Source organism: Rutilus rutilus (assembly GCF_951802725.1).
Source record: "Rutilus rutilus genome assembly, chromosome: 2".
Taxonomy (NCBI): Eukaryota; Metazoa; Chordata; class Actinopteri; order Cypriniformes; family Leuciscidae; genus Rutilus; species Rutilus rutilus.
In genome coordinates, this window is record NC_140210.1 from 27636914 (window position 1) to 27658794 (window position 21881).

Here is a 21881-nt window from a genome sequence, read left to right on the forward strand (position 1 = left end):
AAAAGACGTCCGTCCGAGACGTCCCGTCATGGTTGAAAAATAGTTCCAAAATGGAAGTTGAACCGACGTCATTTCTGGCCGTGAATTCCACGTCTTTTCTGGCCGTGAATTCCACGTCTCTTCTGCGCGTCCCTGGACGTCTAAATGCGTCGTCATATGTGTTTAAATGTGTTGCTGCATAATTTAAGTGTATATATAAGCCTGCATATAAAATAATCACACACCTATTGTGTAACATCGTGAAAGACAATCAAGTCTTGAGGTTTAGCCTACACATCTTGACAAAGGTTCTAAAACGGTCCAAAATTGGTCCAGTCAGACCTGAACGTCAATAAAACGTTTTAATCACGTGTACATCAAAAACAATAACACATTATTTGTGGACATAAGCAAAAAAGAAGCATGTTCTGATTAAGCACAACATTTTATTGATATTGAACAGCCAAAATTTCTCTTTATTTTTTTCAATGTTTAACATTTTGTGAGCTTAGAATTTTAAGGTTCTATCTCCACTTTTGGTTGAAATTGAGTTTTTGACAATCTGATCCATTAGGTGTTTATTAATGCCTGTGTGGTGTTATTTTTGTAAAAAAAAAAAAAAATTGTTAGTAGTTATTAATAAAATAAAAGGTTCCATCTCACAAAACATAAACCGAGTTTAAAAACTTTGATGCTCAATAAACTACAATAAACGGAGATAGAACCTTATAATTCTAAGCTCTCGATTTGTTAACCAAACTAAAATACCAATTGCAAAATACTGAATTATTATATAAAGATAGTTCACCCAAAAATGAAAATTATGTAATTTACTCACCAAATTCCAAACCTGTATGAGTTTCTTTCTTCTGCTGAACACAAAAGAAGATATTTTGAAGAATGTTTGTAACCAAGCAAATAGAGCATCCACTGACTACCATTGTTGGAGAAAAAATGATTATTAATGGGAAGCGACATCTGCTTGGTTACAAACATTCTTCTAAACATCTTTGTGTTTAGCATAGAAAGGTATACAGGTTTGAAACATGAGGTTGAGTAAATGATGACAATTTTCATTTTTGGGTGAACTATCCCTTAAACACATTGTTTGGCTCATTTTTTGTATCCACCACCCCCAGCTCTTCCTGGAGCGTGTTTCAGGTGTTCTGCCATTGCTGCATCAATTTCAGTGTCTGTAGCATGTGGGCTCCACCTCTTCACAGCATCTAAGGGAAGAGAATATATTTCTTTTTAAAATAAATGAAAATTAAAAATTTGAGGTAAATGACATGCACTTATTTTCAAAATATTTGTATGGTCTTCAGCTAAATTCAAAACAGCATTTGTCCCCTGCCTCTTCAATACCACTGTGGTGCCCTTGAGAAAGACCCTTAACTAGGTGTGTAACAGTGAGAAAGTGAACAGGACATTTCTGATGAAGACAGGTGGGCTGTGATGTCCCCTGAATAGACATGTTTAGCAATTCTAAAATTACAAAAATTTTAAAGCAGTTACTGAAAACATACATGTTCAAATCCAGCTAAACATTTCATTCTACTTCAGATAATTTACTTTCTGAAAGAAACTCTCAAAAGGCTACATTAATAATTTACAGTAATAACTTTGACTGTATCATTAAACATACTTTATACTATGGTATACCGTTGTATAAGTTCAAAACAACTTTTAGCCTACTAGCTAATTTTAGCCAAACTCAGTTAACGTTAGCCAATTTCAGTTGACAATGTGGGCATCATTTCTTTCGGTTCATTCATGTCAAACAAGTAAAACTCTAGCACGTGAATCTAATAATACAAAATGTACGTACCCAACAGTAGATTTTTAATAATATGGGCCTCAATTCCTCCTCTCTTCGTGGTTGTTCAAACTTCAGTGTTCCGGAGTGAGTCTATGGGGAAAACGCGTTAACATCTCGTGAGATAATCTAACCTATCGCGGGATTAGGTAATGTCGGGAGATCTTTTGTTACATCTTGGCAGCACAGTTTTGGCAATTACATCCAACTCAGACATAAATGGTGACCAGATATATTTCTGTTTTACATGCATACATTCCATAAAAAAAAACAAAAAAAACACAACGTATCAGGTAGGCTACAGGTTGAAATAATGACTAAAATGCAGAGGCTTTGCATTCACTTAACCACACTGGGAACTGTGTGATTATAATTTATTTAAACAAGATAAAGTAAATATATTTACTTTGTATACAATTCGTGTATTTCATAAAGATAATTCCTGGGGGTTTTTTTTCTGTCTTGCTTGACTAGATGTGTAAAGGACGTCAGTGGACGTGTATTCACAGCCTTGACGTGTAAAGTGACGTGACAACCTCTTAAAAACTACTTGGGCAATTAAATTAATTTTTGCAGTATTAACCATGCAAGGATTAAGCACAGCTTTTGCATATTTCACAAGGATTCCATGATGGAGGGTCATGATGGACTATAAATGCACGTGTAAAAGACGTCGCCAGGTGACGTCCTCTCACCCGATACTATAGACGTGTAAAGGACGTCAGTGGACGTATTCACACAACTTATTAAAACTTTAATTTAATTAAAATTTTAATTAATTATTGCAGTATTAACCACGCAAGGATTAAGCACAGCTTTATCACAATTGATTTCATAGAGGGTCATGATGGACTATAAATGCACGTGTAAAAGACGTCGCCATGGTGACGTCCTCTCTCACCCGAAACACAACATGGTATATATTGAACTACACGTAGCTAAAAGTCAAAATAACAATTATACATGCAACCTCAGATAACTGTAGACATGCACACATGTATCTGAATGCATTTTTAGGAAATGTTCTGTGTTACATTTACCGATTTATGCCGTCATACCGCGACTATTTTTGGCCAGGCACACGACGTTGCCGTCGGACCAATGTTTGCTGGGTACACATATGAAAGTGCAAACTTTTCTTCAGTAACAGAACAGCAAAATAAAAAAATAAAAAACTCAAAATAATCCAGACATGTTTTTTCCCAAATTCAATGTCACTTTGAATAAATTACATTTATTAGACAAAATATTCAAACAAAGAATCTCTTAAAATTATAAACATTTAAAACTGAAAGCATGGGAGCCAAGGAGTTCTCCCCCTTTATTCCTTATACCTTGAAGCTGCGGGATCTGCGGACGTCTTGTTCAAGCCATACAAAAATAAAAAAAGTCTGGTCTGATCATATGATGTGGACCATCTCTGCAGTTCAGCACTCAAGGCTAGTCAAGTCGCACCATGTTTATTTATACCACTTTATACAATACATCATATTGCTTTAAAGCAGGGGTGTCCAAACTCAGTCCTGGAGGGCCACTGTCCTGCAGAGTTTAGCTCCAACCCCAATTAAACACACCTGAACCAGATAATCAGACCTTGATTATCTGGTTCAGGTGTGTTTAATTGGGGTTGGAGCTAAACTCTGCAGGACAGTGGCCCTCCAGGACTGAGTTTGGACACCCCTGCTTTAAAGCCACAAATATCATAACTTACAATAATTGAGACATGCAAGAAATTCAATAAAATCAGACAGACAAATGCTATTGATTCGGCCTCAGACTAAGGCCCCGGAAACATGGTTCGTTTTTTACGTAGGCCTACTTTAATCCAAACCCGATCTTCTTGGTTTGCTTCTTATTTATTAAATCCAGGCCACTGGTTGATGAAACATTGAATACAATTAAGATACAAATTATACAGAACGAAATTCACTTTAAAGAAAGTCTTTCAAAAAACAAACTCCTAATGCTGTACACTATTCATAATCAACATAATAAATGAAATAAAATAGCCGATAAAAAAATGTTACACATCAATATGCTACAGATGTAGGCTACATATTTTATTGCTATTTGATATGTATTGTTTTTATCATTGTGTTGTTGGGAGAATTGAAAGTTTTTGTTCCTCGTTTTTACGAAGTAGGCTAGGCAATAGCAATATTAATGTCCATTTTAAGGCAATGGCAGCGACAGCGTAATAATAAATCATTTATATGTGAAATATGTTACAGTCTTGTATGATGGTCAAGAGCAGCGGTAGTCCTTGCTTGGGTTGGCGTCATCTCAGTCTCCACTGGTAATGGTTCATCTAGAGTCTTCATAAGAGGATGGATCTCGACGGGCATCCCGATGCAGAAACATAAAGGCCAGGTCTACTGGATATTTCCCGCCACTATCCTCTGGCCGGGCCCTTGATCAAGAATTGTTACAAAATGCAACACGTCATGTGTCATGCGCGCAGCATCTCCTCCACTAGCACGCATCACACCGGGGCTGGATACTAGGCTTTAAAAATATTTATTTTGTTTAAAAAATATTCTATTCTAAAACCTTGTTGAATTATATTAGAGTAGCCAGGCCTACTCCGGCCATTCAAAGTTCATTCTTGTTCATTTTCTGCATTGGCATATTTTTTTTTTACGTTTCTTTATTCGGATCCATTTGCAATACATTCCATTCTGAATAAACAAAGCAGTTTACATGCTTCGTCCTTGTTGCATTATTCATTAAGATAATAATTAATAAATGCACGCACATTTATCCGTGAACTTGATAAATGTTGCAGATATGTTTTATGCACAAACAAATGCTTTTCAACTTATGTGTGCAAAATTCAAAAGTAAATGAATGTGCAGCAATTTGTACAAATAGAGAGTATGTAGGCCTACTATAGCCATTCAATTAGCTTGTTTAGTTTCATATTTGTTAAAATATTATAATGTTATTTTTTTCCATCTATGTTGATTATGAAAAGTGAAATAGAGACATAGAGTGGGTCAGACATGATTTTGACCACTTCATTAAGTTGTTTTGCAGAAAGCCTTTCTTTAAAGTGAATTTCGTTTTGTATAAATTGTATCTTAATTTTAATAATTTTTTCATCAACCAATTGCCAGTATTTAATAAATAAGAAGCAAATATAGCAGTCAGTATAATCATGACATGGAGGCGCCGGCGCGGTCATTGCACTGCACATGTGAACTGGAGCGCATCTCATCATATTAACCTAAACTCAGTGTATGCCCATACAGACATGATAAATATATATAAAAAAATAAAAAATAAAAATAAAAAAAAACTTGAATTGTCTTTAAAAGACACAATTCAAACCGAAAAGAAATCTCTGATCATGTAATCCATTATGTGCATTTCTCTCTAGCCGCGTTCAGAGATGGCGATCGTCAATTTCATCTTTGCAGCCACTGACAGAAAACACTATTAATAAAAATCGATGCATGCATGTCAACGGATTTACAAATGCACATCTTGTTTATTTCACGCACACATATTAAGTTGAAATAACGATATATTATGTTGAAATAGCATTATTAATAATAATAAATATTTAAGAATATTTGATTGAGTGCTGAATGTTGTGCTTGTTTAATTTAATAATTGTGATCTTTAAAATAATTTAATATTAAATATTAAGTGGCCAATGTTTGCTCATTTATTAATAGTATTATATAGCCTAATATATCTAGCACCCCCTCAGCACGTTAAAAATTATCCGGCGCCGCCCCTGGTTATAAAATGGTCGAGTTTAAATCGGTCTCGGGCTCATAATACAGTTTTGTGTCGGGCCGGGCAGGGCTCGGACACAACGTGCACGGGTTCGGGTGGGGTCGGGCACTCGGGCTTGATTTTTTGGGCCCGATCTAAGCTCTAAGATGGACTATATCGTGAAGCATCTACCTAGGCCTATCCATTCCAAATCATTATAATCAGCAATAGAAACGGACCCACAACGGCCACTGTACAGGGGCGGGTCTACGTGGTGGCCAGGGGGGGCACCGGCCCCCCCTGAAATTCGATTGGCCACCCCAGGTGCCCCCCCTATAATATGTCTTGTGATTGGTTCATTTTACGGCCAATCAGTTTATAGACTCTACTGAAGTTCGCGATTCAAAGAAGTGCAGCGCCAGAGAAACAACGGTCGCAAGTTGTGAGTAAGTAACCCATCTTAAGTACACAATGATGGCCTAAGACACGAAACGAGCGGTTTGTGTGAGAAAACGAACAGTATTTATATCGTTTTTTACCTCTTGTACACATCCGGCTCTTTCCGGAGCTTGCGCAGACTAAGCCAGAACGCGCGCACACGTCACACACCAGGAAGCGCTTGCGCCCTCAGATCACTTGGACGTGGTTGTGTAGAGGTAAAAACGATATAAATACTGCTCTTTTTCTCACACAAACCGCTCGTTTCGTGTCTTAGGCCATCAATGTGTACTTACGATGGGGAATTGATTAATTTGGACTTCATTGTGCATGCTCTTTGAGATAGTGATCATAGACCTGCATTATAGAGAATGGTTTGACCTAAAAATATCAAAATTGAAACTACTGCGGAAAAAAAGACACCTACATCTTGAATGCCCTTAAACATACGTAAGCTAAAACATACCAAAATTTAATTTCAAAGTGAACCATCCCTTTAACTCTGAGTTACTCAGCTTTTTTGTAAATGAGTCTGAAAGAAATGCTGAATGAAACACTGATGTTTTGGCCAAACCATTTGAATTATTACAGTGGGGGGAATTTGTTTTTATTTTATTTTTTTATTATTATTATTTGAAAGAGATTGTGAATAAAACTACTGTATATTGTAATGGCCAAACTAATTAAAAGAAAATAGTTGACATCGTTTCTGCTTCTGGGTTTTTAAAATGGCTCATTATTAAAATTGCTTTTATTTTATAAACTTGTTAGTTTTATGAAAACACAAAAAATAATAAACACTGGCTCTCAAATTTAACTTAATGGATGCAGGGATGACAAAAAACTAAATTAATCAAAAATGTGCTTTATTACTACATTTGTTTACAAGTAACTTTATTCAAGTTAAAAAAATAAAATTAGTAGGATTTACGTAATATAGGCTACTGTAGAATTTAGCTTCTTTTTTTTGGTCACTGGCGGCCACCCCATTTGGAGGCAGTGCCCCAGCATGGCCCCCCCACTGAAAATGCTCTAGACACGCCCCTGCCACTGTAAGAAGGCTTAAAAAAGTGCGCATTTTATTATCTTAAAAAGCGAGATGGACTATATCCAGCCAGGCGCGTCGTTAGACATGGGCATCCGGGGCTTCAGCCCCGGATGTTTTTTTTATAGCCCCGGATCTCAAAAAAATTAATTTATTGATAATTATTATTATTTTGTAATAATTTTGTATTTATTTTAAAAAATTGACCGGGTCTTTTAATATATCCTTCGGAATCAATCATGTATTAAAGACGATTAAAATGTGTTCAAGCAGATCAAAGTTACTATGGTTACTCTCACACAGAGACGCACAACGTGAGCGATTTAGCTATCCAAGTTCATCTCCAGGATTTGCGCGCAACAGCAAACAATCTCACAGCAATAAAAAAAAAAATAACGCAGTCAGCACCGCCGCACAGTCTTCTGTCAGACCAGATGTTGTCAGGCTATATGTCAGTAAAACTCAGAAAAACTAACTTACTGTCGTGTCAGCCGTTTGCTCGCGGCGCGCACTCTTCAATCACGCGCAAATGCGGCGCGTCCTGTATCACGCAAAATAAACTACTAGCATGTAACGTCGTGTTCTGTCGTCAATTAAGTATTGAAATAACCAAAAGGGAAATTAAAGCTGCGTCAAAACTCTATGTCGGGGCTTTTGTATTCCTTTGTAGGCTACATAAGTTACACATTTTGGCGTAGCCCTACTCATTTTTCATTATTAATATTTTATTAATATAGCAAAGTCATCAAAACTGACTAAATATTTTGTGACCAAAAATGTGACCAAGTGACTGTCTTTATGAGTGAACAATTGAAATTTAATTTAACTGATTTAATAGTGCCAAAAACATTGATTAACTCCAGAAAGAAGCAAGTTGCTGAAACCAAACTTTAATGCTAAAAAGTTTACATCTATGCAAAATAATCCTTGAAAGATTTCTCATTTAAGGCCATTCATGTTTGGAATATGTGATTGTGTATTGTCAACTATAAGCAGAAACATTTTGCATTTCCATTTTCTAGTGTGGCTCATTAATTTCAACATTTATCCTCATTCTCATGTTTAAGAATCTGTTATCTGCTTGACAAATAATTTATGTATACTGCCCACTGACATGCTTTTAAAGCTATAATTGTTATCAAAAAATGTTGGCCTTCAAACACCTTAAAATGCACATATGTAGGTCCGAGAAATCCAAATTTTCTCGGGGGACCATGCCCCCGAACCCCCCTAACTACCTCACATTTCAATGTGTGTGTCTCTGTGGTAATATGGGCTGGTGTGGCAACAGTGCCAGGACTGAATTTTTGAACCAGTCTGCCCCCTGCATATAGGCCTAAAATATACATTATTCTCTGTATCGAATCATGTTATCTTATTACCCACACCAGCCCCTGATGTTTCAGGCTCAGCCCCTGATGTTTTTAAAACCTAGAAACGCCCCTGACTATATCGTAAAGCATCTAGGCCTATCTAAATCATTATAATCAGCAATACAAACGGACCCGCAAAGCAGGCAGTACAGTAACAGTTGCTACGATTAAAGCATTATTATAGGCTACCAGCTGTCATTTCCGTAAAAAGTAGCATATAGCCTACCGCCTGCTATTCAATCAGCTGTCAGCTACCGGGTAGTCTTCCAAAATTTTAAAGACATAGGCTACAGCAACAGACCAATACAAAAGAAACGAAACGGAGAAAAAATAATACGGTCGGACCTTGGATTCGAACCCCTGTCACTAAGAGCAAAACGACACCACTGCCCATGCAGGCAGACCAATGACCTATTGAAGCTATTAAGATTGCTGGGAAATCTAATGTATTTCACAGACATGAATGTAAACAGAGGCTAAAATCAGCCCACATATGATAAAGGAAAAAGGGGGATACACGCGCCTAATGAAGAAATAAAAAATATGACACGATAAAAGTCCAAACACTAGTCCTAACAACGTTAGGAAAACAGAACCCCATCATTCAGATCGACAATCTACTACATATGTCTTTCCATTTGCTTCATTAGATGGGCTGAACTTTGAAGAAAAGGGAAGGGCTGATTATAATATTATACAAAACGCCGCTTTTAACGCCGTCTTTGTCAGACAGAAGCGTCGCAAAATATGGCGCATTATGGATGGCCTGCGGCGTCAGAAACGGCGTTGTTGACTGGATAAAAAAAACGGCGATAATGACGGCGATTTTGCTTTACAAACGCCGTAATTTGCGGCGTTTGTACCACAGAACGCCGTACTTTGCGGCGTCTTTTCGTCTTAAACGCCGTAAACACCGGCGTTTTGAGAATGAAAGGCGTTTCGTTAGTGGCGAAATTTGATCCTTTTGGCGTTCCATAGTGCTGCGCTTAAAGTGCGCGGCGACGTGGCAGCGATGAAGCTGAGAAAGGATTTTTTTACTTTGCGTCTGGATAACGTACGTGTGGATAAACGTCTGGATATAACGTACGTGTGGATAAACGTGTGGATAAACGTCTGGATAACTATGGAAGGCCAAAAGGGCCAAAACATGTGAAACTGTCGTGTAAACACGTAATTACGCGTTAACGCGCAATTTACGTGTTAACACGCGATTTACGTGTTAACACGTCATTACGTGTTAACGCGTAAATGACGCGTTAACATGTAAATTGCGTGTTAACACGTAAAATATTGGACATTAGCACCACCTACTGGTTTGGTGCTCTTGCTCAAACACACAGAACCTAATTAGATTAAGCTTGGAAAAAGCTGTTTTTAATGTGAAAATACATGTTGAACAATGTCTTTTCAGAATATAGGCTACAACTACATTTTAAATGGGCATATTTAGACAGTTAACTATAACTAATTAAGCCCTGAAAGTCATGACCGTTTTCACAATCACAATAGAAATTGTGTAAGGATAATAACACATTTCTCCAAACAGTACTTTCATGTACACTTACTGTAGCATATTTCTAAAGCATCTTTTTATCATTTAACCTCTATGCATTATTTGTTAGAGAGCCCCTTCTGATAACACCATTAAGCCTTATGAATCTGAGATAGTGCATTGTTTTGCAGTGTTTTTCGAAGTGAATATATATATATATATATATATATATATATTATAAAGTTATTTATATTACAACACACACACTACACTTTACACATTATATTACATTACACACACAAACATATATCACAAAGTTATTTATATTAGAACACGCACACTACACTTTACACATTATACATTATACACCACACACACACACATTCGTTTGTCATAATAATAATCTAAAACAAGAGTGGCTTGAATTATTAATAATTGAAATGAGACAGAACTCCTGCCGTAAAATGGCATTTTACAATGCATATTCAAATGTGAAATCAGTGAATATAAGACCAACAATTATTAAAATATATTGTAAGAATACTACACAGAACAAGAGATTATGCTATATTCTCGCCAATATGTTGGATAGATTTGGAGATTACACTCGAGTTTCCTGCGAGTTACCCTTCCGTCACTGTCGTTGGCTTATGATGGCTGATGAGGTATGCTCAGCGTAGTGCTTGTGTCACTCTATCATGAATAATTCAAATAAAATAAAGGTGTTGTGTCACGTTGACACTGCCTGTCGTAACTGTTTGTAATCATTCTCATGACTATTAATGTGGTGATGCACACCTTCGTTGTATTGTATTTATTCATGAGATTGTGAACGAGCGCTTACCTAATGGATACGATGAGCCTACGTCACCTGGCATCTTCAGTTGGGTGCGCGCCCGTGATGCGCAGACGTGAAAACAAACAGCACAAAGCTACTTTCGGTTTTAATAAACACTGTTAAACTTATCACGGTGGGTTGTATATGTTGAAAATAGTTATTTTTTACTTTATTTAAGTTTGTCATGAGTTTGTTGCTTCGCGATTAGCACGAAAGCCTGCCATTATATGCAATAAATCAAAATACCGTTGCAGTTGGAATGTTGTTTCAGAGTTATGAATTATCTTCGACTTCGAATTATCCCCCCATGTCTATTAACAGAGAGTTATAGCTATGTTACATTTGGCTAAGTAAATGTAGTGTCTTAACCCTTTTTTTTTTTTTTTTTCAGAGATGACATTTGGTATTTACAAAATAATTAAATAATCGATATCAATTAAAAAAATAAAATAAAATAAAGTCCTTAAAAGAAAAATATGAGGATGGCACAACTAAGCAACTAAAATGATGACAAAATGACAAAAATTAGAAATTGGATGCAGTTATTATAAACGTCATTATAAACTGAATAACACAATAAATAAGTAAATAGATGACAGACAGACCCTTACGAATATAGGCTAACCCATAGTTTTACTATAGTAAAATAATAATAAACTGGTCTTCTGTGGTGGCCGACAGTGCGGTGAGAGTGCGCGCGCGCGACCGGGGCGGGCTCTCTCTCAAGGTGTGGATAATGTTGTCAAGGCTGGATCTGGATTTTCCCTTTGCCTGCAGAGATTAGGCCTATATTGTCTGTGATGTGGACAAAGTCCTCCGGCTGGACCTGACATGAAGACTTGATACTGAAGCAGAAACAATCTCTCTCTCACTGACCTTGATTCTGCAGTTGCGCAACAGTCTTCTGAGTGACTGTAACATACTGAACAAAAACAATTTCAATTGTTCTTTTTTACTGTAGCCTATATGTCCAAATAACGAAACAAAATCATTCTGCAGCCAATTTAATGAAACCAACTGATTTACATTTTTTTTTACTTTTTTTTTAATTTTTTATAAAAATGACTATTAGAGACTTATATAGGACACCTCGGCTTTCAGCTGATATTGCAATTAGTTGTGTTTGGAATAATTATTAATGATATAGTTATTATTTAAATTCATTGTAAATTTTCTGCTACTATTTTATATTTTATATTTGTGTTAGCATTCGAACATGTGCCGATCCACCGTGCAGGATGCAGTAGCCTACTTAAATGTTACGACGAAATATCCTTATTTTATTATTATTATTATCATCAATATTATTATTATGCTGGTATAATGCTAGCTAATACACATAGGCTAATTTATTTTGATAAGATTGATATTTCACGAAATAAAACAAACTAATTAGGCTATAATCTTTGGGCGACATGCAAAACCCTGAATCATCAATTAGTTAAATTTTCACATTTATTAGAAATTCAATTTCGTACATATCCTAACATAACAGATCCATTTATGAATGGACTTTGATTCCGGTGGTGGCTGCATTGTTTCCGATTTGTGTGATTCAAACAGTTCCAATAACTCTAGCGTTATTAAGTCCAAAAGTCAAACTGTATTGAAAAAATATTAATGTAATATTTTACAAAATTCACAACATGTTTTTATCTACCGACATATTCTGCTTCAATCCATATTTGTTTTTATACATATAATATATATAATATAATTTATTACATCCAGATAATTGGTTGATGAAACATTGATTAAAATTAAGATACAATTAATACAAAACGGCAGGCTTTCTGTTTTCTGCTTGAGGTCTCTGTGAAAGTTTTAAAGCAGTCTTTTAGTGCCGCTTTCAGAGCGGTCACGTCCATGACGGAGAACTGTCCCATCCGTAACATTGATTTTTTTTTGTGTGAAATAAATTTCTAAATAAATGCGACTCATAGTCCAGTGCGACTTATATATATTTTTTCCTCTTCATGACACATTTTTTTGACTGATGCGACTTATACTCCGAAGCGACTTATAGTCCGGAAAATACGGGTATATTTTGTGATGTAGAAGAAATTCCAGATGTAAATTAGTGGTGTGATCAGTTAAGTTCAGAAATTGCAGTATACAAAAGTAAAATTTTGCTGCATGTTTGTGTTGGCTATGTTATTCTTTGGGCTAGAGGGGTTAAACTTATAACAAAAACCCTTAATTGAAAAACTTTATGAAAAACATGTATTCGAGCATATGGGACGCTCAAGGGTTCAGGATTAATGCAGTTGAGATGGTGGTGTGTGTTTCCGTAAGAGAAACACGAGAGGGAATCCCAGTTGAACTTATTTATTCAAAGGAGTTTGTATATGTTAATTCACAAATGTGGGGTCTGCAATAAACAGAATATAAACAAAGAAAACAGTTGTATAAGTATATCAGTAAATTTTACAAACATGCAGCATATCAGTACAAACATTCAGTTATTAAGTAATAGGCCTATATAAATTAACATACTTGGGTAAACCGCGTGCGGCGTGATTATATTATTAACATAATAAAGTAAACAATGACGTGAAGATTGCACGATCGCAACGTTGTATATGCTCAATATTACAGTAGCAAACATGAAATGTCATTAAATTCAACATTTTCAAACAATATTGAACACACCGGTTGATCTGAAACTAGGTAGAGAATATCTTATAATCTAATCTAATTACAATCATTTTCGAGCTCAAAGTCTGATATGAAAACGGTTTGGTTTCACTTTGTGACGCAGTTTAAAATGCGTTCATTTTACGAGCAAATCTCGACATTCAGAACAATATCAATAACAAAGGCGAAATATATACGAAAACTCACCCCTATTCATTATGCACTGAGAAAAAAACATATACGTGGTTGGATAACAGACCAATCGGTCTGATTTGTAACTTAGCTGCCGATTTTTCATGTCCACACCTGGCTGATCGCTGTATAATACCAAACACTCAGGGGGCGTAGGGCTTTCTTACAACATGCATTTTCATTAATACAAGGAATGCAAAAAGTGCTGCACGGGGTGTAACCTCTTTGTGCTCTTTGGGTGTAGGGATGGTTCCATTTAGAAAAACAATATGCACTATTAATTATTAAAAATATAAAAACATGTATTTCATTAGTGTATTTGTGTGTCTATAGCTGAATATGTTATAAAATCAAAGAGAATAGCTCTGATGATATACATTTAGGCTACTTTTAATAAATGCATTAATAGACTGCAGTGCTTCATTGTGCAGTGAATACTGAACTGTTTCATCAACAGAGGGGTGTTTTTTGTATGTTGTGTTAATTGATTTTAAAGCAACTATTCATTTAAAGAAGTTTGATTGAGGAAAAACTAAATATCAGTAAGTGGTCTATTAACCCCCCTCCCACTTTCTGATTCACACAGTTGCATGCTTTTTATTGTGTTAGGATATGTATTGTTTTAAATGTGTGTTGTTCATTTTTAAAGACATTGTTCAAATTTTATTTTAGATTTAATCCTGCAATTTACAGGATTTGTTCGTTATTTGTGCTTAGATAGCCATACCAGCCAGTAAAGTTCCATGGTTTCCAATGTGCCAGCATGCAATTTACGCGTTAACACGCAATTTACGCGTTAACACGCAATTTACGTGTTAACACGTCATTTACGCGTTATTGCGCGTTAATGCATAATTACGTGTTTACACGACAGTTTCACACGTTTTGGCCCTTTTGGCCTTCCATAGACGATTGACACGATGATTGCTTAGTTTGCAAAGTAACTGCACAAATCACACCTCATAGTCTTAGAAAAGTCACTCTTACTCGCCATATACCTGCAAGGTTACGAACGCTCGCAGCAATTCCACTGAGCGTTTCCCAAAAATGCACTTAACATGAACGCGCGAGAACGCGCTCTACGTGCTACTTAAGAGTCGCTGTCCATTCGCGAAGCACTGAAGTATAACCTTATATGGAATCGTATTCTGAACGTTTAACCTAATAATTGTCTTCTGTTGTGGATTAGCAATCAAGACAAGTCTATAAAGCACCTAGGCGGAGGCACTGACAAAATGGCTGAACAAAAAAATAAAACAAAAACAAGAAAAGATACCTTTCAAAAAGATGAAATGAATGTCCTTTTAGAGGAGATAGAGTGAAACAAAGATGTAATTTTTAACACATTTATTTTTTTTGTTCATTCATTTCATTTTGATTAAAATGATTAGATTAAATTATTTCTATTTTTTTATTTTGTTTTCTGACCTTTTTAATTATTTAATTTATACATTAATTTAACCAACAACAAAAAATAGTAATAAAGTGTACAATAATGTACAATCAAAACCTTATATTATAATCACATTGCATTTGAATCAAGTTAAAGGTGCAATCTGCCAGTTGTCCTGCAGGTGTCCTCATAAATATGTCTTCTTACGATGCACTTGGGGATGTACGATTACTATTTCACAATGTTACAAGTTTTACTGTATTTTTTATCAAACAAATTCAGCTTTGGTGAGCATGAGCTCTTTTAAAAAAAAATGTGTTCCTTTATGCACTGGCTAAGGAGCATGAGTCAAACTGAAAAAAAGGTAGAGGTAATGTGTTATGTAATCTTGTTAAAATGGATTTCATAAAATTGGTATAGAAAAAAGTATCGTTCAGGAACCGGTTTCGAAATCAAGGTATTGGTATCGGTATTGGTATCGAAATTTTTTGAACGATACCCAGCCCTACTCATTAGCATGCTATGTGGCCATATGTCGTGTATTTGATCACTTTTTGCTTAAAAACTCAATCCTGTTACTTTCAGTCCTGTTACTCATATGGAAAATAACTAGAGTGACTTAGAGTAACAGGGGTGAGTATAGAGTCCTCTGTTTTGTTGATTTAAAGTGTGAATAGTTTATATAATAATTTTCACCTGATTTATGAGTTTTACAGTTACAATTAAATTGTTGACATTAGTTTTACAATGTGAATGCCATACTTCCAGGGAGCCAGTCCACCATGAAGTGACTTAAACTTTTTGTCTTCGTCTTTCTTATATTTCGTAGAAGATGGAGAGAACCCTGGTGCCAGAAACACAACACCCACCCATGGCATTCTGCAAGGGAAGGAGCAAGACACACCCGCAACGCTCTCTTTTCCCCCCTTTTTGTCTTAACTTCCCTCTTTCTCTCTTCCTCTCTCTTCTCTTCTCTCTCCTTCTTTCTCTTCCCACCTCCTTCGCTGTGAAGTTCTTCACAGTAAATCCCTTCAACTCAGAAATGTCATTCACACACAGTCATGTACACTCTCTCTCTCTCTCTCTCACACACACACACACACACACACACACACACACACACACACGTGGACACTCGTTCCACCCAGTGTTCATTCCTGTTATTAAAAGTTTTTTTTTTCTTCTAAAAAAATAAAGTTAAACCACTGTTCTTATCAGTTTTATCAGGTCCATCATTTATACAATTGTTTAATAAAAGTAAATTATAAAAAAAAATTAACTTGAGGCTTTGGTCTTCTTTAAAATAAAAATGCCGTGGTGTTTTTTATTAAAATACACCTTGCTTCAATATATATATATATATATATATAGTGATTTTTTTTGTCACAAATATAAATTATTTTAACATATAACCAACAATTTCTTTAAAATAAACACTTTCTTCAGGGGAAAACAAAGTAATTCTTAAAATTATATTAAATTAACTTAAAAGTTTTAAAATCTTCCCGGTCTACTGACATTTGTTACGACATCTGCTTTAAACATTGCAATGCTCATGATAACTTTCGTTAACTCTACATTAAATAAATCCACTTATCCAGCTAATTACTCCTGGACAGCAATACCATATACAGATCTACCGCAAAACCGGAAGTTCAAAGACAATATTCTAAAGATGACAGGTCAAATTGTCACCATTTATGCTTCTAGCCACAATAACAGCTACATTCTCTTGGCCTTACTCTTAATCTTCCTCTTTACAAAACAAGGTATAGAGGTAAACATTTATTACAGTTACTGTTCAAAGCAGTCGTTGGCCTGCTGTTGTTTCGACACACCTGCTACTGACAGCAAACTCAATGTGTCTTGTTTTTAAAGCTCACATGCACGCTCTTTAGCACGGTATCCAGATTTATTTTTTCGTTATTAATCTCCTCAAAGTCAAATAGGCTCAAGGTAAGGAGGCGAGAGAATTAAGCTTTATAAACAAAAGACCCCTTTTAGCAAAGCTGTCATGAGGGCCTTGGTTTGAACGCTTAACGAGTCCCTTCCTTAACATGAAAAACTCCAACAAAATGAGGACGTATTCTTTAACTAAAAAGTCCCCCCACACAAGTCTAACAAATCATTTGAAATCCCCAAAAGGGGGACGAAAGTCAGCGCCTCACAAAAAAAGAGAGAGAGTTTCATTGTAATTCATTGACTTGTTCAAAACGCCAAGCTAAAAAGGCGAGAAGAAAAGAGCGGACATTCATGGGTACAGATGCTTTCTCGAGGAGAGACTCCAATGTATGGCCTTTGTTCGCGCTGCGTTAAACTGTTTAAAAGAGGGGTTAACGCAATCCATCAAATTGTCTGAAATTGTGTGAAAATTTCAGAAACCATATGGCCTCCAAACGTTAGCGTCTTTTTTATGTGGCTGGACACACTTGTTTCAGTATGGTGAGCCGCAGGAGTCCAGCCATGCGCCATTGTCGCTTGTCACATCAGGGTGGATGGCTCATTTGTCCTCAGCTTTCATGCTTTACGCTGGAAATTACAGCTTCACCCGTGAACAAAAAGGATTATATAGCCCTGGAGAAACTGGACCAAAACTTGGTGTTTTTGTGTCTTTCTTCTCCTTTTTTTCTCCCCAGCGCCCCAGATTTGTGTTTCTCACATAAATTTCGCTCAGAATGGAAAAACACACGTTGTTGGGTCAAAAGCCAAGTCACGCTATTGGAGAGTGAAAGAGAGAGAGGAGCAAGCCAAAGGCTCTCTGTTTCTTCTGCAGAGAGCAAAAACAATAGCGTTAAAGGGCCAAGAATGTTTTTCTTCCTTTTTTTCTCGAGGAAAGAAATCAAGGCAGTTAGCACTTTAAAAAAAAAAAAAAGTATGAAGCTCTTGGTCGTCGTGCACAATACCTTTTCTGTCAATAAATGTTTAACATCTGAAAATATTTCACTGTTTTTTGGGGTTTTTGTTGTTGTTTTTTATAAATTCACAGCAACGTATGTAAAATATAATTGAGGTATAGCCTACTGCAGTATAAAGACTTTTATTTCTGTAGGTTACCGCTATCAAGAATCACTTAATACATTAACAATTAGCCTAATGCAAAGGAAAATGTTAGGCTATGTATAGGCTATATATATATATATATATATATATATATATATATATATAGGCCTATATATATTCTTATCTTATTTTATATTTATATATCAATAAGTGTTTTGTAAGAATATGACGATTGTTATTGATTTACAGACTCAGCAACAACATCATCATTATAAAAGGTATAAATAAATGTTTTTATTTTCGAACTCAATACATTAAACGACACATTGGTGCAATGCCCTCATTTTGAAAGGCACTATATATTGCATGTAAACTGTACAAAACTTCAGTCACTGTCGATTGTGTACAAATGAAGAATATGCAATAAATACACTTGTAAAAATAGTTTTCTCATTAGGAAGTTGTATTGCTCTGTTTGTTGCCCTGATTTATGAAATATTCTCTTATTACACTCATTAAAGCCATTTTATTATATACAATATATTATACAGCTGCTAGCTCAAACACTATATCGAACAAATACATAGTCTGGCTATAAATAAAAGTTTCAGAAAACACTACAATCATTTATGTTCATGCATGCGTGTTGTTACGCACTGTAACAACTTCAAATATGAGTCTTTAAAGAGTTTAAATCGTGGTTAACATCAGACATCAACGTCTATTTCCACATCTTCGTCCTCGGAGTAGTCTTGACTTGTGTGGTCCGAGAGAGACGACATGGGGGACAGACACAATTTGTGCGCACTCTTGTACTCCTGACCTAGCCGTGGCGAGCACTCGGGCCCCGTGGCTCCAGCTGCACACCTCTCCAGATCCGCCAATTTAGCGAGTTTATCCAGAGGCACTACTACACCCGTGGATCTGACCGACTCCACGTCCGCTTTCATCTCCTCCAGGTCTCTCTTTAATTTTGCCCTTCGGTTCTGGAACCAGGTTATGACCTGCGCATTTGTCAGCCCCAGCTGATGGGCAATTTGGTCTCTGTCTGCAGGGGACAAGTATTTCTGATGGAGAAACCTTTTCTCTAGTTCATATAACTGGTGGTTGGTGAAGGCCGTCCTAGATTTTCGGCGCTTTTTAGGACTGTCCCTTTGACCAAACACAGTCAACCCATCCCTTCCTGTCGAAAAAAAAAAAAAAAAAAAGTTATGATGTAACAGATTTTAAGTGACATTAATAATAGTAGTAGAACATAGAATATTGCTAATAAATAATTGCTAATAAAGAAGGCCTATTTACTTTTGATAAGATTTTTAACTTTCCTTATACACCCATTAATATTGATAAGTTGATATGACAACAGATTCAATATTAATTTAAACACGAATCAATGAACACATTAACATATAGACTATTAATCAAAGTGACTTGTGGTTTTCCATGCCACTTTACTGTAAAAAAATAATAATTACATGCCTTAAATGTTTAAGTGCAATCAACTTGGATGTGTAAGTCATTTCAACTTAAATGGCATTAAACTGACTTTAAAAAAAATTAGTTGAATCTTGTATAAATTGCTTAACTTATTTTGATGAGTTAAAGCAATGTAAAACATGTTGTTATAACGTATTGATCACATTATTATTTATTTTACTATTTGAACATTCATTTTGAATTATTATTATTATTTATTTATTTTACAATCTAAAACTTAAATTATACTCTTATACTTTTCTTACCTTCTGCTGCATGGAGCACGCCTAATTCGAGACCTTTGAACGTTTTGCTCGCCAGCTCCTGCAGAGCACACAGAGGCGATGTTTGACTGATGAGAGTCTGCCTCGATATAGTGATGCTCTGCCGGGCTCTCTCTGTCGCTGGAAGCCGGTGAATCCTGTGAGGTCGTTTGACAGTAGGTTTGCTGAGGATGTCTGCGATGCTGAAGGGCGTTAAGGGCTTGTTGGAACTCGCAGGTGGTGGAAGGTGGTCCAGGGGGTTCATCCCACGCCTCTCCATAGCCTCACACATTTTGACAACTTTGGTGGTCGTCATCCAAGCCTTTGCCAATCAGCTTTGGTTACAAAACTTGTGTTTAAGAGAAGTGGTATCAAAATATTATTATTATATATTTTTTTGCGATAGTAAACTATAACTTTATGTCCAGTTTTCCAATAATCTTGCAGCACGTGATTGTTGCCTATATACTGCCCAGCTACAATGGTAACGTCCAACGAGTTAGTCTCTCACCAAGCATCACCACCCAACAGCAAGTAGCAATGAGATCTTGTGCTTTGACAGCTCTGCAGTTCTGTTAAGAGTTCTGGAGACTGAGGAGACTTAGTGATCACTTAATTAACTATGACGGAAAGGCGGAGTCGTGTAAAGTGATGAAGGTTTGTGTTTGGTGGCTGTTGTTTGCCTTCTACACAAGAAACAGTCCTAAACGACGACTGATCAATCTTAGAGTTGTTTTACCCATTCTAATTCCTAAGCTCTTTAAAAGTGAACAACTGGTGAGATACTATAATATTAAAAAGCCTTCGCGCCAATTATTTAAATCAATAATCAATAAACGTGTGCAATATTTTATTATTGAGAAATATAGGCTATATTTGCTGCAATGCAACATTGTTTACGAAGCAGTGGTATTAAATCAAATATAGCCTATTTATAACACATAGGTCTACCTGTTATTGTTTTCATAAGATAAGGAGGGAAATTATTTTGTGCCTTTTGAGTCTTTTAGACATGCTAAAAAATAAATAAAAAAAGTCGACATTTTTAAGTGAGCCATGCATTTTCTGAAGTTCATATGCGATCGCTGCTTATTGTCCTACACAACATGATGTATTTAGTATTCATTAATTATTAGATAATTACATAAAACATATTGGCATTTGAAATTTGTAATTTTATTTGTTATCCGTTTAATATCGGAACTCATGCCGTTGTCCTGAGTTCTAACTGCCATATTTATTATGCTATAAAAAGTATAAATCTTATTTCCCGATTCGTTAAATCTTAACCAAAGTGGGTTTTTTTTTTCTTTTTTTTTCTTTTCTTCTCGTTATGTAAAATTATAACGCGCATGGAAAAGAAGCCAGGTCTGAAAGTTCTGAACTAAGGTCGAAACTTTTACCAAGATCCTGCCAAGCATGCCACCTTGTAAAAAAAAATAGCTCAAGTTCCTAAATTCCCCAAATAAATACGTTCCCCAAAGTAATTTCTGAATTCAAACAAAGGTAAGTAATTAAAAAATAATTATAAAATAATAACGTTTAAGAAGAAGTGTTCATAGAAGGGCATGGTCCAAGATATATATGCAACCTAACAGAACAAGATTAGTCTGGGTTGCTCCTGTAATTGCCCATGAAACTTTGAATGTGAATGCTAGACTGGTGCAAATTGACACTGGATGAAGGAAAAGGGAAAATTAGGACAAAGGAAGGACTTATTTAGCTGATTAACTTTATATATTAAGCTTTTTATTTCAATGTGGAACTATTGTGGGGTCTTGTGAAATTGGTTAAAAACATGCAGACCAAGAAAACTGAAAACTCACAGTTCTCCTATTAATATTGAGCACAAAACGAGCACAAACTTTAACTTTGACAACAGACATGACTGTTTAATTTGAGAGAGAGAACATGTCACCCAATGAATGCTCTATCGTTTATTCTTTTTTCTTCAAACAACACACACAGCATACACACTCTATTCTTGCAGCTTCTGCAGGAAACATGAATTAGCCCAGTCAATGCAGTCTGACTGTTGAGTTAATGGCAGTCTTGACCTCTGGCTGCCTTCTTTGTTTAGTGTTTTTCTTTATTAACTGGGGCTTCAAAGTCTATAACTCTATCAGAGTAAATTGTTTTTTAGTGACATCTGAAATGAGAAAAAATATTGTTAAAAGAATATACTGTTAAGCCAATTATAATGCCAGCCAGGCCAT

At 35.8% G+C, this 21881-nt stretch overlaps 1 protein-coding gene and 1 long non-coding RNA gene across 2 annotated transcripts; both read right to left on the bottom strand.

The window, feature by feature from the left end:
• Positions 1-405: 405 nt before the first annotated feature.
• Positions 406-2092, bottom strand: LOC311286102. Its single transcript, XR_014626483.1, has 2 exons — positions 1808-2092; positions 406-1205 (listed from the first exon to the last, which is right to left on the bottom strand). It is a non-coding gene; the product is annotated as an uncharacterized lncRNA (long non-coding RNA).
• A 16319-nt stretch (positions 2093-18411) lies between these two features.
• lbx1b (ladybird homeobox 1b) lies at positions 18412-20040 on the bottom strand. Its single transcript, XM_084402324.1, has 2 exons — positions 19669-20040; positions 18412-19109 (listed from the first exon to the last, which is right to left on the bottom strand). The coding sequence occupies exons 1-2, from the start codon at positions 19979-19981 to the stop codon at positions 18634-18636; spliced, it is 789 nt and encodes a 262-aa protein (XP_084258450.1). The 5' UTR covers positions 19982-20040; the 3' UTR covers positions 18412-18633.
• Positions 20041-21881: the final 1841 nt, after the last annotated feature.

What these genes read in the sequence shown, in the direction of transcription:
- lbx1b (XM_084402324.1), bottom strand. Translation starts at nt 19,981, where the DNA reads ATGACGACCACCAAAGTTGTCAAAATGTGTGAGGCTATGGAGAGGCGT. An exon ending in CGTGCTCCATGCAGCAGAAG is followed by an intron (nt 19,110 to 19,668) that starts GTAAGAAAAGTA and finishes TTTTTTCGACAG; the next exon opens with GAAGGGATGGGTTGACTGTG.